Consider the following 16,979-nt stretch of genomic DNA (forward strand, 5'->3'; position numbering starts at 1 on the left):
TGAACATAAAAATATCACAGCAAAACTGTAGCAGAGCCACCTTTCTTTCTACTCTGTTTCCATGTTGCCTGGGCTTGGGGAATTACTTGTCACAGAAATCAAAGCAGACACGGGCTTGTTCTAAGATGAGCCTGGTTGCCTGCCAAAACAGTTCCCAAGAGACTCTTCTACACAGATGAGAATTATGAAAGTGCACCACTCTACGATATCTGCAGCTCCTCTGAACTGGGGGTAATTAGTTATGGGGCAATGCCAGTTTGATACTAGGATAGGGTTTCTGCCATTCTGGCATAAACTACTCCCTTTACAGTGAGCTTTACAGTCACATTGTATGCTAATGATATTATCACTTGGATCTGGCCTAATAGCTTTACTTTACACATCTAAATTGCCAAGTCATTGAAAACTACAAGCCAAATTAATATTTCATATATTGTAGCATAACATATTTTCTTCTGTAGAATAAATGTCATTTAAATATCACTTAGGACTGAGAGCAGTTGGCCTGGGATGTCTGATAACTCCTGGAGCATAAAGGGGGAATTATACAATACCAGGAAGCTACCATCATGGTGGAAAACTTTGGCCTGAGACAAGATGTACATCTCATCTTTATCCGTATAATGAGATCTGACCAATTTACCCATAAACTCTATCTGGCAACACAAGAACTGCAGGAACTGTTTGACAGACAAACAGACCTGTCTTTTGTTTACAAATGCCAAGACTGCTGGATTCCTGGCTTCAGAGATGCTTGACATGCAATGCGGTGCAGCTGTGGCCATCCCAGGGAAAGCAATGAGACGGGTGTTATTTGAGTACGCTCTCAGCAAATACTGACTGAGAGTCCTGTCCTCTGAATAGTTGCAGCTTGACAGCTGCTATTTATTAAGAGAAAAATAGCAACTGTAAAGCTGCTTGCTACTTTATTTACCTGAAGCTCAGCAGCAACCATGGCACTAGGATATTAAAAGACAAATTTTTCATTTAGCACCTCTGACCCCAAATCACTAGGGACCAATTGGTCAGATTGCTAGCCATTAATTACCGGCATGTTTTCAATGCCTTGGCCACTCCTAAGATTAAGCACTATCCGAAACTATTACGACAGTATATTCCTGGAATTGCGTTAACAGAGGATAATGCTGATTTTGCGTACGCAGCTTTGCAGCTCCTACCTGTAAAGTGCTGATGTGGACAGGAGTCCCTGTGCCATTCACAGTGTTCTTCTTGGCAGCGTTTCCACCCTTCCCTTCCGCCTGCTCTGCCTTGGCAATCTTTGCTTTCTCGGCTTCAATTCTCTTTGGATTGTTTAGCATTACCTGAACCACCGCATACTCCACCAGGGATGCAAACCCAAAGAGAAGGCAAACGATCAGCCAGACATCTAAGGCCTTCACATAAGACACTTTGGGAAGTTCAGCAGCAAGGGTGGTACATTCAGATGCCAAGCTGAGCACTGAGAAAATACCTATGGAAAGAAAAACAATATATTGATCAAAGAAAACTTACCCTTATTGACATTGGCTGTGCTCTTCCTCTGAAAGAGACAACACTGAATGATGTTTTGTAACAGTAAATGGGACTTCACAATGCAGTCGATGTATTTTGCAGCAGATAGACAAAGTGTACATGCCTCCGGTTAATGAACAAGTTAAACTGAATACTCACGTAGGATATTGCAGTTAGTGATGAATTATGAATAATGAGTACCTTCATTTTATAAATGGAGAAAGAAATAAGTGAGGCTAAACAGGTTGCTGTGTTTTCCTGCTTCATCACATACCACACAACTGGGAAATGGGCTTCCTAGGAACTTAACCTATAAGGTGCATCTAAGTCTAGCAAGATGGAAGAGAAATACCTGATAATTAAATCAAAAGACTCCAAGTCCTTTAAATTAGACTTGAAGAGCTACTGTTGTCCCAGAAATCTGAACTGTGCTACGGCAGGGGCAATTCACTGAATGACCTGTCCACAAGTGTGATATGCAACACTTAGGTGAAAGGGAAGTTTTTGCTAAAGAGCAGAACGGTACCAGCACATTAAAAAGTCTGTGTTCCCAATTCACTGTGAAGATGAAAACACTGAGGTGACTGAGGGTCTACAATCATTTCCTATTTCAGCTTCCAGGATCTAGAGGAAGCTTTCTAGATAAAGGGCTTTTCAGGAAGCCCTTATCATGAAAAAAAATACATCTGCAAAGGCTGTTGAAAGGTCACACTCATCGTCAAACCAAGTTTCAACAAAGCACTGCTCCCTACAAGTCTTCCAAATGTTACCATCAACACCGGGCTTGAATTGCAAGAGGCAAAATACAAGCCTGATCTCAGAGAGGCCCCTATGAAATGGCAAAAGTAGCATGAACTGCTACATTTGGAAGATGCTAACTTTAGGAATGGCTGTCATGTGGGGAAAACTTATTTCACCCTCCCAGTTCAGAATGTCCCATCTTGGTTTTGTGAACGCTAACAATAAAAATCTTCTTTAGTTATGAGTGGGTGGCTTCATGAAATGTAATTGATGTCTATAGAAAATGTTGGCCGAAAGGAGATACTCAGTCTTAACTATGTTTCTTATATTGGTCACATGTGCTGTCCAAAGCATGAAAAAAATTGTAATTCATAAAGAGATCATTTTCTTCAGATCCATTTTAAGTAAATGAGGATGTGAAAATGTTAATAAAACTGAATGTACCTGTATTGGCCTATGAAAGTATTGAATTATGGTTGATCATAAATAACATATCATTATTTCGCTGCTGTTTCCATTTGAATTTCACTAGAATTGATATGATAATTTATTTGGTATTGATCTCAGATGGGCAACTTACTAGCTGCTAAAACACTGAAGACAAACTATAAAGAAATCATATGATTTTAAAATACAGAATCTTATGGTATTTTATTTTGAAACATGTAATAACAAGGTATCATTGCAAAGCTGGATTTTTTTTGTCCACTGGGATAATACAGAATGGGCAGATGTGCTATGTCAGATCATAATGACATGGCAAATACTGAACGAACAAAAAAACCTCAGCGTCCACTCTGGCTTATTTTTGGTCTACTGTATCTGAAGCATTCAAGTATAAACATGCCCATAAAGATAGAAAGTCAACATAGAATAGTCTCCTTTTTCTATATATTTATTTTCACTGACCAACTCCAGCTGTCTTGGGCTGAACACTAATTATGGATCATAATGAACTGCAATAACAAGTACAAATATGGCTGTGTTGCCTCTTAACATATAAAGGACACCTGTGCCTATGCCCAGCTTTCTGTTCATTCTCTAACAGTGTACTGTATCAAGTACCATGCCACATCTCTGCCAGACTTCTGAGAGGCTGCCTGTACCCTTACCCTGAATAACCAAATTAGCCAATGATATGGACTGGCTCAACATCTTGGATGTTGTAATTTTTTTCCTACTAACTTTAGAAGTGTATACTATCTTAATATGCGAGTATTATCATCATGCCTGGTGCTTAAAATATTTGTACAAACACTTCATAGAGCTTAAAATACTAGATCTTACAATCTTGGATTTAATTCTACAAAACTAACTTATAAATTCTACTAGCTGCTAAGATTTTAGTGGCGCTTTCATCAATTTGTTCAGTAGAGCAAGAGACATCATCGTCACTTTCCTGGATTCCTAGGATGAAAAGTTCATTCTCAGAGTCTGAGAAACTTCTAGGTTTTCAAGGTAACAATAAAGTGAGAGAGAAGCACAGAAATATTCTACTAAGCAACCACTTGCTGCCAGATCAGTTGGCATGGCTTGGAGAGCCAGCCTAGTACCAGAGTTGTAAATTGCACCTCTGGCAGCATCTGCACTAGGTACCTACCTAACATAGTCCAAAGCCCAGGGATCAAACTGAGCGAGGAGAATGAATAAATAAACTGCAAGATTACTTATTTAAAAAAAAAAAAAAAAAAGAAAACAAGAAAATCGCCTTTTTCTTCTTAGCGAGCACTAAGGGACAGACCTCCTTCCTCTACGCTTGGGAAGTAAAGGGAAAGTTGGCCTAGGAAACACATCTGCATTTTTGCCCCTAGTGTGGCATCCCTCTTGATGGCAAACTTTAGCTTCTCAGTAAGGTTAGTTAGCTCCCAGCCTAAAGCACGGTTGTACAGAGCTACTGTTTTAAAAATACTAAGGTTACATGTGGATAATATCAGAAAGCGCCAATCCAGCAAAGCGCTTCAGCACGTGCTGCCAAATAAATAAATCTCCCTTTTTTGAATCCATCAGACTTACTGGCTTCAGCACTATCTCCTGGCAGTGAATTCCACAGGTTAATTACATGCTGTATAAAACAGTATTTTCTGGTTTATATTACTACTTTAAAAACGTCTGGCTTCATCTCACTAATGTTATTGAAAAAGGTAATATTCTGTCCTCCTTTCCTTATAATTTGATATCTCTAATACATTCTCTTCTCTCATTACACTCTATAAACTAAAAGACATACTCTTGCCAACCCTTCTTCATCCTACAGTTCTAACATACATCTTTATGCCTTCCTCTGAGACCCTACATTTGTTACAATTTTATAAAATGAAACAACTAGAACCAAGTCAGATCTGAGGACAGGAGTGACGGGGCGGGAGCATGCCTGGCCTCAGCTCTAGCTGTCCTTTGTATGTGTGGAATATATCATCATCACTCCAAGCCCTCAGTTACCCTGTTGTACCCCTACCCGCATTCTGGACTAACGCTCCACACTGTCAGGCTGCTGCGCGTGGACAAAAGTCCAACATCCCTCAGATCCCTATGGCTCCAGGGAAGGTCTTATGCCCTTTGGGGATCACACGGCACCGAGGAAAGAAAGATATTTTTGAAACAGGGGCTGGCACACTGTCTACCTGTAAAGAACTAGGGAGTCCTCTGTCAGGCTCATTAAAAGGTGAAACACCAGCATTTGGTTAGAAAGAAGCATTCAGTGACATCGGCCTTTACGTTGCTTAGCCACAGCTGTGCAGGTACGAGTCCTTCGTGGACTTCCCTACCACCGGATGATCTCACTCCGTGCAATGTTACAGGGCTTGCAACTTAGTTCCCACACAAACAAAGGCTTTTTCTTCAAACAAACATGCATCCTTCTCCAAGAACATTAATTGGTCTACAAAAATGTATTCTGCTTACTGGTTTACAAAGTATCTTGTACCCTTAAATCACCCGGAAACTTCTGAGATGCCTAGCCATGGGGAGCAGTAGCCCACTATACTTAATTCTAAGGATGATTGTATTAAGGTATTTGTAAGTAAGTCTGAAGTAGCTTCTCATCTGATGAGATCTGTATCTAGCCACTGAGAGTGTAGTGGCCACTGGTACCACTTTTTCGGGATTAGGTATCATCCACTTGACACAGAAATGTTAATCCTGTTAGATTTCAAGGTCAACTATCTTCAAGGACGCAGCTAGAAGAGTTATTTTGCCACCCCCTTGCAAACTGGAGAAACATAAAACTTACCCCAGTGACAGTGCTATCAACTTGTGTTACTAAATACTGACTCAGGACTAAAGGATGGTCAGATTTAGTGGTTTTTGCTTCTCTGGGAAGTCAGGAAAAGTGACATAAACAGGCCAATGGCTAGTATCTTTGAAAATGCATTATTTCAGAAATGCTAATATATAAAAGGAGCCCATAAACACTTATAATAAATGAAAATATACAAACGATAAATAAGCATGCAAGTTTAGTCACAAAGACATCCACGTTACACAAATCAGCACTATACCTCTTATAAATCTAATATATAATTAATAAACCTGTCGGGTCAGGTATTTGAAGTGCAGGATTATAAAAGTAGAAACACAGCTCATGTTTTGAACATATTAGAGCTCACTACAGGAAAAATATTTCCATTTCTTGTTTCTATCTTTTTAATTTAAGGCATGCTACATGTCCCCCACGCTTTTTTTTTCTTAAAATATCATATGTTTTGCATTATGGAATGCATCCTCGCTACTTTTCAAGGTAAGAGATTATATTTGTTACTTGCTATCAAACTGATATACTTTGTGACTCCTGCCCAAGTAACTATCAATATTTTTAAAGGTCAAGAAAAATAAAGCTTATTTGTATTCTGAAACAGACCCCTAGAAAAAAAGATACCATGAATATAATTAAATAGTGGGTTTGTTACATTTAATTACAGCAAGGTAGCCAACACTGACTCAGAAGCCAAAGGTAGCATTCCAGTCGGTTCTCTACTACAGCTCTTAGTTTATTTTGCCCATCCTACCAGTGGAGGAGGAAAAGGCATGGTAGATGACCTGAGATGGGAGCAGTGGGGCTCAGGCCAGGGTGTATGTGGACACTTTTCCACCTAACAAAACTCAGGAGGCACCCTCCCTGCTCCAGCTTCCTCTTAACACAGGGATTTCAGCTGCCCACTCCTGCAAGACTCTACTGATGACAGACACGGACTGGTAAGGTGATGTGGCACATCCTGACTCCAAGGGTCTCCAGTGCTTATCGACACACATGAGCCCGCACAGGACTCATGTCCTGTGAGGGTGTGGAGGTTCAAGTGTGGGTCAGTGGTTTCTGAGGAAGGCAGGGGGCTGGAGGGATTCTCCAACTGCATCCCTGGGGTCCTGAACCTCCTGGGACACAGAAAAGATTTGGAAAATAAGGGATATGGACCTGTGGAGGAGTGCCAGGGAAAAGGGGAGAATGGGGAGGCCAGACAGCAGGGAGGAGGAGGTCACAGCATGGGGATGGAAATCCAAACAGAAGTGTCAGGATGCAAGAGCCTGGCTCTGCATTTCATTGAGCTCTTGGGGTCAGCACATCTGGCCATCCCAGAGCTGGAGTCCCATGTTCAATCCAATTAGTCAAGATAATATTGTTTTGATTAACTCTCTGTCCTACTATCTCATAATAAATGAAGGGCCTGCCTACTGTGTTGTACAGAGCATCATGAAAGCATGAGCCTGAAGTACTCTCATGAGCTGAGTCTCTAATGAAATACAACCAACCAGGTAACAAGGATGCTAATTCTCTTCCAGACATCATTCTGTTTCTATTATCTTCAAAAAAACTGCTCCAAGAGGTAGTAGCTATTTAGAGCCTTACTCTTCTTCCTGCTTTCTTACTGATTATTCAGATGTTCAAATTGGTATAAACTGCATATTTCTACAGTGTCTGCAGCATCACCCAAACACGGATAAGTTCAGATTTGTCTGGGTTGAGAGGAGTAGAAACAGTGTGCTTAGCACCTAAGTACTGGAACCACTATCAAGTGAAGTCTCAATGTGGAGGTGGATTTTAGAGGACTAGAAATGAGGAGGTTTCAATGAAAATGATGAGCAGATAATGGAAGTGAAGTTGCTTTCAGTGTCCAGAGTCATGTTGTCAAAGCAACTGAGGATGGCTCAATGGCATTAAAGTGGATTGTGACGGTACGTGTAAACGCAGGTTACCCAGTGGGACTCTTGCAGCACTTGCATCAGGATTGATCCAAAATGACAGCCAGGATAGAACAACAATTAGCAGTGTAGGAGCATAAACACCCATCATGTAAAATCCAACTTGTCTTCTTAAAGTGAAGATTACTTCTACACAAGTGTAATAACCTTTAAAGAAATAAATGCATTAACGTTTAATGTGCTTTGCAGGTCAGCCTCTTCAGATCCGTATCTTCTAGGCCTTTTTCTATTTAAGTTAAAGAGCAAAAGTTCAATGATATTATTTTCTTTATGAAGGCAGAGAGTTCAATTTAAAAAAAAAAAATGTTCAAAACACAGAACTATATAGCTTCCAAGTGTGGTCAGGCATGTGGTACTCCCTGTGCTCTATGAGGCAGCCTCTGTCTTTTCACAGTGCTTCAGTAACAGGCAGTTAAAATGATTCTCATCTTGATGCTGGCTTCGAGATGCAGTCCAGATAAAACCAAAGGGCTCTAGCCATCATACAAGCCTAGGTTCATCTAAAAAGCCTACTTAGCATTAACTTGTGCAGAGGATGGAATTAAGAAATATTAGTGTAGAATGTTTAGAATGGAAAGAGGTGATCTGAATGCGACTCTAATCAGAGATTCCCCCAGTACTGAAAGCTGGTACAGGTGACTTCTAAAATTGGTACAGACTTTTTATAAAAGACTCTAAAAACACTATAAATTTTAAAAGCAAGGAATACTGCCTCAAATCTTTTAAAATGAGGATCTAAAGAATTGAAACGTTTAAGAGATGAATTCAATAAAAAATAAAGCTGCAGATACTACAGGTTTTGCTGGAGATAACAGATGGATCGGAAGTCTGATAACCAGAAAACAAATCCTGTTCATATTTTCACTCAATTAGCAGAACTGGCATTTTTATGTTAATATTAACACAATATCATTATAAACACAAATTCATAAACTATTCTATCACAAGGAAAAGGCATTCGCATGTTATATTACAGCAATTTCAAAATTCAGATCAGTCTATATCTATAAATAAAGTTGGTGCAAAGCTAATTTAGAAGACAGAATCTGTCAAAAATACATGTATTTATCTTCTATATTTTATCAATTAAGTTCTGCAGAATGATAAATCATCTTAGAAGTGCTGTCTGGGCATACAATAACCAAAACAACAAAACAGTAAAGTATTAAGGAAAAAATTCCTTGTGTAGAAGACACTATACATTATTTCATAGTTCATTCTGTCCTCTTCAATGACCTGTTGTGTGACAAATTTACCCTGTAAAATTTCTGAATAGTTTCCAGATACTTCTAGGTTTAATTTTCAAACAAAGGATGACCTTCAAAATTATTATTTGTTTGCCTTATGCCAGAAATGCATTCTGTATGGCCTTGTATCATCTTTCACCATGCAGAGAATACTATCTATTGCTCTCACCATTCAGCTCACGAGGTCCTATTTGGATCTGTCATACATTTTGATAAACAAAGAATATGCAATTTGCAAATTTAAATAATAAATTTATTGGCACAAAAAGCCACCCTTACTTAGGTAGGTGTGATAAAATATCCATTGATGTCAATAGGCAGTAAAGATTAAGTTCTTTGCAACTGGAAAGAATCTCCTACATAAAGCAGAATTTTGAAAATTTTCGTGTACATGCAATACTGCCTCTTTATTACCTGACAAAATCCTTAACTGAATTGATTTTAATTATGTGTGCAAAATCTGCTTTTTTAAATACCTTCAGCATAAGAATTTAAACTAAATCAAACAACTACTGATTACTGAAAATAGCCTTTAAAAATACCTCATAGTACTAAAATATTCCATTCACATTAATGAAGTATTAATTCCTGTCTTGATGATGAGGTTAACGTGGTTGTTCTTAACTTTCAAACCAAAAGGATTTGCAGTAAAAGAATTATGAAAACTTTTAAAAATTTTATGCTGTCACTCCACCCACTCTGACAGTTCTCTAATGTTCTTTCTTTAATGTTCAATCACATACAGACACACAAAATGTGACCATTTTACTGAGCCCTTTGCACAGTGTCATTTCAACTTGTGGTCACAAGGTGCTGAAACTTGAGAGAACACTACTGATTTTCTTTCCTGTTTAATGGTAAAGTGCACAACTCCTAGATTTTTCTTTAAGGTTCCTAAAAATACCTAAAATATGTAAAGATTTTTTAGATGTTTTATTTCAGATTTAGGGCAAAACTCAAAACAATCATGATAACTTCAATAACAAGATAGCAATCTTAAGTAAATTTTTCCTTTTTCCCCTCAAATAAAATGTAAGTCTTCCAATCATTTGTATGAATTTTATTTGGGAATTGCAAGATCTATCCCTTTAATTTTTCACTACTTTTCATTGTTTAATTAAGAATAAAATATTTTTTTCACTGCTAAGTAGAATTCTACCATATCCAGACTTAGATTTGAATGCAACCACTGCCAGTTAGTTGTGCTTTCACAAATGGAGAATTTTCCTGAAGGGACCTAATTTCGTATTATTTACAAATGGTAAATCACCTGAGGTACTGAATTACATAGTTAGGGTAAGAACTCACTGATTTTGTAATTAGAAAACAAACCTCATTTCAATTTTCATTACCTTTTTTCAAGTTAAATTCCTTAACTCTGAGATCTACTAAGGTTACTTAAGATCTCTTCAGACTTGTGATCCAGCTCTGGAGCAACTGCAAGTAACAGACCTTTGACTTCAGATGAATATTCAATGAGAAACTTGCAGAGGATCCTCAGAAGCTGCAGTACCACAGCCATCCTCATTGAGTTTTAATGGGAGATTTATTTATATGATGCAAGAGCACTGACTAAAATATGCCCTAGTGACTTCTGTTGTTGTAGAAAGTCTTGCAGTTGCCACAGGATGTGAGTAGTTTGGATATATTTATAGGCAGGAATCAATCAAGGTAGAAAAGATAAATCATTAGAAGCCAGAGTCCAGAAACCATTGGATAAGTTTGTGCCCACACTCAGAAAATAATCATAGGATTGAATACATGGCTGAGGATTGTAAGCAGCTTTCTGTAATGTCAACTTCCCAGAACACTTAAAGAAAGGAAGAAGCTGCAGGGCGAAGCATGTGAAGTTACACTCTAATACTATCCACTTCTGGAACAAAAGTGAAACCAGAAAATCAAAATTATCCTACTTTGCTGCAACTGTCATAATTCTACATGAACATCCTATCAGAAAAGATGGGCATTTACAAGCATAAAAATGTATTAGGACAATAGAAACAAAATGGTGATAGTAAGATCAGAAGACATGTAAGCAAAATCAAGAAAAACATTTAATCTCATCTTCATCCTAGATATTTCTATGTTTAAATTAGTTTGAAGTAATTACATGTGATAGTTACTATAATACAAACTACTGGTTTGTTAAAAGTAGTCTATTTTCTCCCATATAATGTAAGACATGAACTGGAGTATTATCCATTAACCTTAAACAGTAATTGAAGAAAGCCTAAAGTTTTTTTACCAAGAAAATCACTTATATTACCTACCTGTGCCTTTATAATACTTGGTACAGTTACCATATTCGATATCCTCCTTTTTAATATCAAACTGAGGCAGAGCAATTTTCTCTAGCTGTACAGGATCTCCAGACTGCCAGATAAACCTTAAGTCATCAGTTGTGTAACCAACTGCAAGAACAAAATAACAGTAATTGTTTAAAGAACCATCTCAATCAGAGTAGACTCTGCAAGCAAATCTAGAGTGTATGCATCATATTTCTTTCACCCTTTTTCTTTCTATTTCCTTTTCAAAGGATTACAATACAAAAATTAAATAATCCACAACTGAATTTTTATGTAGGCCTAAATTTGGACTTGGTGTGTGGAACGTTACATTATCAGCAGCATTACAATGATTAAGAGGTGTTTGTTACAGTGCTTACTGTTCAAACATAGAAAGCAAAGCTCTATTCCTCACAGCTTTGAAGCCTCCATATTCATTCATACGCTACTTCAGCATAGCATGAAAAATATACTGAACTTTAGCAGCACTCACAAGTCCTAGTAGCTTCAAAAGAATTTACCAGCTCAATTACTGCGATGAATCTTGGCTTTTGTGTAAAACAACCTTTCTGCTTAGTTGTTCAGATTAAAGGCCCTGATTCATGAAAGCATTGACATTCAGGAAATACTTGACCAGGCATTTAAGTAGATGTGTCATCCTACTGAAATCAACAGTGCCTTCATGATCTCCTGAGTACGGACAGACGGCAGTATACATCTGAGTGTCTAAATCATGATATATAAAACACCACCAAGTGAGAGGCAGTGAAAGTTAGGCTCACAATATTCAAGCATAAAGCAATATTGATTAAATTTGCAGTCATAATCATGAATTTACATGCCATTTTTCTGCTAGCTTCTGTTTATTAATGACTAACTCAATCCAGAGATAATGTGTGTTAAATGGGAACAGAGATGGGAAACATAAAAAAGATGGAGTTGGAATGCAGTGTTTTGCAATTCAAAGCCTCTGAAAAATGTTTGAAGAACTGTTCTTTTTCTGGAGGTATTAGACAGATTTTTTTTATATCTTTGAAAAACAGCTGTGATTGAAAAAGGTAAACTGTTCATAAGTTAACTTCTCTAAGATTCGCAATAACTTAATAAAAATCACAATGTCTCAAAGCTCCATGATGGAAGATAATATAAAAAAAAAAAGTAGTTTTTCTAATGCTTCATTCATAAAATCAATCTCACCCCCTTACAAGATACAGCAAATCACAAAACTGCACAGAGCCTTTATGATAACAATTACTGGACAGTGAAAGCGTTGTCCCCATTGGGATGCCTTGCTCAGGTTTGATTAACCTTGCTCTTTCTTTGCTTTTGTCTTCCCTTCCCTAATCCCACCTTCCCCACCAGATCTGGTGGAGTAACAACTGAACAAAGTTTTTGCATTATAGCAGGAACAGGCTGGAGCAAGCCACCTTCCTTCTCTCTGTTTCACACTTGTCCTTACTCAGCAAACAGATTGCCATGAAAGTGGGGTCACCAAGGGTTGGAGTATTGGGAAAAGGCTGTGCTGGAGTAGACATCGTGGTACACGGGGAGCAGGAAAGAATAGGGGTTTAAGAAACATTTTGGCTGCAACTTCCAGCGTGGCATGAAGCCCTTCAGAGATGAGACCTGGCTGCCCCTTCATAAGGTCAAATCACCTAGAGACCAGGGAAGGACTGGTAAGGAAGAGATGCCCAACTACATCCACAACACATCCTGAAACCACTTTGAAAAGGTTTCATACTAAATGCTCTCAATGTATTGGCATCAAATACTTTTCCTTTGGTATTGTATCAAAAGAGATTCAAACAATACCATGCATCATCAATGCAAGGGGATAAACTGGACCCCATCAACCTACAAAGCAGCAAAATTAAAACTACCTGGGGAAACCATACATTCTTTTTTCCAAATTTTGTGTGTTTCCATTTTACTAAGTTTTTTGTAAATGTTTTTATAAAACTCATCAGTTGTCATTACTTTTGATAACAAAAGCTAAAAACAGAGTGGATGGTGCCATAACTGTAAGAAACATTTTTGATAGGGAAATGTATGATGGTAGGAACCAGTGAATATTAATTTCATTACAAATGTTGACATGAACAATACAGAATTTATAATTCTTTGTTTGATTCTCAGGCATGTCTAGAAGGCAATTGTTTTTATACACAGACTGATTTTACATACAGCTTTCCAATTGCATCTTGCAGCGCTGTGTATCCATAGGAAACAAGGTCAAGTCCAAAGGGCATGACAGAGTAATAGACAATCTGAAAATACAGAAATGGAATTTAAAAACAGTGTGAGCTCTCATGTAAGAAGTAGACTGCAGTAAGAAAAAAAAAATCAAAGCTATTTGATTTTCAGCTTCCAAAATAGCAGAAAAATATAATCAAAGTTTTAATAAGTAGCAGTTTTTGAAATTGAGCTATCTCTAGTAGTCTGAGAATAAAACTTTATAGAGAGTTTTAAACACATAGTAGTTCACAAATTAGAGACCTATTAATACATGACAAAATACATATAGGTCATAAGATTAACCAAACCAAAGGTCCATAGAGAACAGAATCCTGTCTCCAGCAGTGGCCAATGGCAGACTCCTGAGAGCTGCACTTCAAGAACTTCCTAAACCAGAAATGATGCTTCAATATTTAAGGGACCTTGACAGATTTTTTTTTTCCTCCAAGAAGCTGCTTTGCTTCCAGCTGCTTTCTGGAACTTGTGTAAACTGTAAACATGCACAGCATGCTGCAGCAAGGCATGCCATAGCTAAGCTGCACACACTCTAATCATCTCCTTTTATCTATCTTGAGCCTGCCTCATAGTTCTTTTACTGGAAAAGAAGGTGAAAAATCAACGTCCATCCACTCTCTCTGTGCCATTCACGATTTAGAGACCTCTACGCCACCACCTCAATTATGTTTTTTCCAGTGTGAAAAGTTCTGCCTTGCTTAGCTGTTCTTTATAAAGGATACTGTTCTGTACATTTGACCATCCTTGCCTCCCTTCTTGCAGTGGGAATACCAGAACTGCACCTTGTATTCAAGATGCAAGGACAGCATGAATTTATACAGTGGCATGACGATCTCTTTAAACCTTAATACTTTCTAAAATTCAGTTCACTTTCTCAACCAGTACTGAGCCGTTAGCTGGCATTTTTAGTGAACTGGCCATCATTACCCAAAGGTCATTTTCCTAGCTGGTAATAACCACCTCAAAACCAATCAGTTTTAATGTAAAGTTAAAATAATTTTTTCCCATGTGCATATTTTTCAGTTATTTACTTTGAATTTCATTTCATACTTTGTTGCCAAGTCATTACATTAATTTGTAATTCTCACTGTTGTCTCTTATCATTACTATCCTGAATTTTTCAGCATCATCAAAAGAGCCTGCAAATTCAGAGTTTTCCAGATGATCTATGTCGAACTGTGCAGGACCCCGAAGAGATTTTTCTGTGGGACTCTACTGCTTACTTCCCATCCTATGAGCACGAGCTGTTTATTCCTATGCTCAGTTTCCTAATTCTTAACTATTTATGCAGGCAACAGCTTTCTCTCATATGCATTTTGTCATTCATGTATTTTGATAACTAGAGGTTCTTTCATTAATATGTGATATCTCTGTAAACTAAAAATATAAGGCATAGCAATGATATATTTAAAAAAATGAAAATTTTAGTAGCATGTCACCAAAGTGCCTCAAAAAATTAATCCTACCTGCATACATATAATTTATGAACATACTGTGTTATTAAAATCAACAGAATATGTTTAGAGGATGACATTGATTTCAAATGTTATTGGATTTGGTTTTGTTATTTGGAAATTTTCAGAGAAGAATTTTTCCATCAGAAATATTTCTATTAGTATTCACTCAATATTCATTATTCACTTACTTAACCTATTGACTGAAATAAGCTCATTTATGAATAGCTGCAACCTGGACAATATTTGAAAAAAGTTTCAGTGTTTCATTTAATGTTTGCTATTTCAAATGGTAAATTTCTTTTATAGCTGAAAGTGATTTTCTATTTTGAAAAATTTATTTCTGCAGACTTCAAAACCTGCTACATAAACAATGGAAATCAGAACCAGGACCTTCAGAGCAAGCCAATATAAATGCTTTGATTGCCCAATATATTTTCTTTTCTGATCACTGTTGGCACAAGTCTCAAGATTGAGTTTTCTCATCCTGATTTGGAATGGGCAAAAAAGAACCCAGACTCTCCCACCCTCTTTTATTTTTTTCTAGCCATTTCTACTCCAAGAAGAAATAGCTCATGTGACCATAACTTCAGAAGTGGTTCCCTCTTAATGGTAAAGTTGCAGTATATTCAGGTAATCATTTTTTCCTCTATCAGGGCAGCATGTTCCAGTTCACACCAGAATTCACTCACTATTAGGAAACTGTAATCTCTACAAATCATTGTGTGTACAAACATTCCAGATCTGTAATTCACCAATTTGCTATTTTGAGGGGATGATTATTTTTATGGCATGTTGTATACCTTTGATAAACCAAGTCAAACCACAAAAAAGTATGCGCTAATTGCAATGAAATTAAACAATATTTTGGGGTCTTCTGAAAAAATCTATATCCCTTAAGGCATAGAATTTAAACAGGATTATGTCCTGGTACTTTTACAAAACATTTATATTCACAAATTTTGTAATTTCTGCCTTTCCCTATATCATTAGTAATTAATCATAATTTTCTTTAGTTGTAGAAATTCAAGTGGTGTGCAAATTATATTGTTTTGCTGAAGGCTTTACTTCAGACACCTTACCCATTTCATTATGCTTCCAGGAATCCAAGCAATTATCAAAAGAGTTTGATTTGTTTCCAATAATACTAGTTTACTTAATGTGTTAGCTTAACATGACATACAAAAGTATATACACTTCAAATTTCTAGTACTTGCTGTGCTATCAGCTGACATGCTTTAAAACATCTTCATCTGATTTCTTTACACACAATTTATTGTAGTATTGTTTACTGTCACATAAATGTAAATATTAGTCATAAACTGTATTATGTTACTAAGTCTAACACAGCATATATATCTCATATCAAGTAATTTAAAAACCAGTACACTAGAAATATATCAGTAAAATACCTCATGCTGACTAGGACATCTCCATCACGAAATATAAAAAGAAGGATATTCTCTTGTGTGACATCATGGAAGTTAGCATTTTTTTCATTTGCAAAGAATAAGTCTGGCTTCCAAAGACATTTAAACATTGTTGGGTCCACTGTCAGCGTATCTGAACCTCTCCAGTCATTGGGTAGTTTGAGTCTGGGGTCATTCCACTTCTGTCTTAGAAAGATGTTGACCCTATAATCCTGGTGGGAAGAATACATAAATATTAGATGAACCAAAAGTCTAGCCAAAAACCCACAGAGAAAGAAAACCATTGTCAGACTGAAAAGCAGTTAATGCCCTGATTTTTCTATTGCAGAGATAGTAATCACTATTCAAATGACATTGATAAATGTTAAGTTTACTATAAATTGGTAGATGTTTTGAATATGGTAACTTTTTTTTAAAAAGGGCCAAATTCTCCCCCCCCCCGATCATTTTTCTGTCTCCCTGATATTACTCCTCTGTTACCTAGGCAGAGAAAAGCATGCAGCAGGACAGAGGGAGGCCATAGCTTGACTACATTAAATTGCTGCAGGCAGCAGGCACGATATCGCTTCTATCAGGATAACCTGTGAGTGTAAATTCCAGGTTATTCTCCATTCGGTTAAGTGGCACATTGATGGCAAAATATCACATTATAAAAGCAGAAAACAGACCAGGTAGAGAATAGATTTTACACTACACACAGAGAATACAGCCCCAGACCTTGTAACAGTGTTTTGGGACCATTTTGGTAACAAGGAAAACTGATGCCATCTTGCAACACAAGTACTGAGGTAGCATGTACAAAAGCAGAAACAGATTAGGTCTCAAAGAGACAAAACCAAGACTCTACACAGAGGAAACTTCCCTCTC

General features: G+C 37.3%; 1 protein-coding gene across 1 annotated transcript in view; it reads right to left on the reverse strand.

Moving 5' to 3' along the window:
* GLRB (glycine receptor beta) overlaps positions 1 to 16,979 on the reverse strand; it is a 49,008-nt gene that overhangs the window by 11,630 nt on the left and 20,399 nt on the right. Inside the window, exons 4-8 of the mRNA XM_009636472.2 lie at positions 16,095 to 16,324; positions 13,163 to 13,245; positions 10,964 to 11,104; positions 7,441 to 7,593; positions 1,179 to 1,471 (exon numbers count right to left, since the gene is read on the reverse strand). Coding sequence (XP_009634767.1) covers positions 1,179 to 1,471; positions 7,441 to 7,593; positions 10,964 to 11,104; positions 13,163 to 13,245; positions 16,095 to 16,324 — 900 coding nt within the window. The remainder of the gene's footprint in view (positions 1 to 1,178; positions 1,472 to 7,440; positions 7,594 to 10,963; positions 11,105 to 13,162; positions 13,246 to 16,094; positions 16,325 to 16,979) is intronic.

Source organism: Egretta garzetta, unplaced genomic scaffold (genome assembly GCF_000687185.1).
Source record: "Egretta garzetta isolate BGI_Z169 unplaced genomic scaffold, ASM68718v1 scaffold114, whole genome shotgun sequence".
Taxonomy (NCBI): domain Eukaryota; kingdom Metazoa; phylum Chordata; class Aves; order Pelecaniformes; family Ardeidae; genus Egretta; species Egretta garzetta.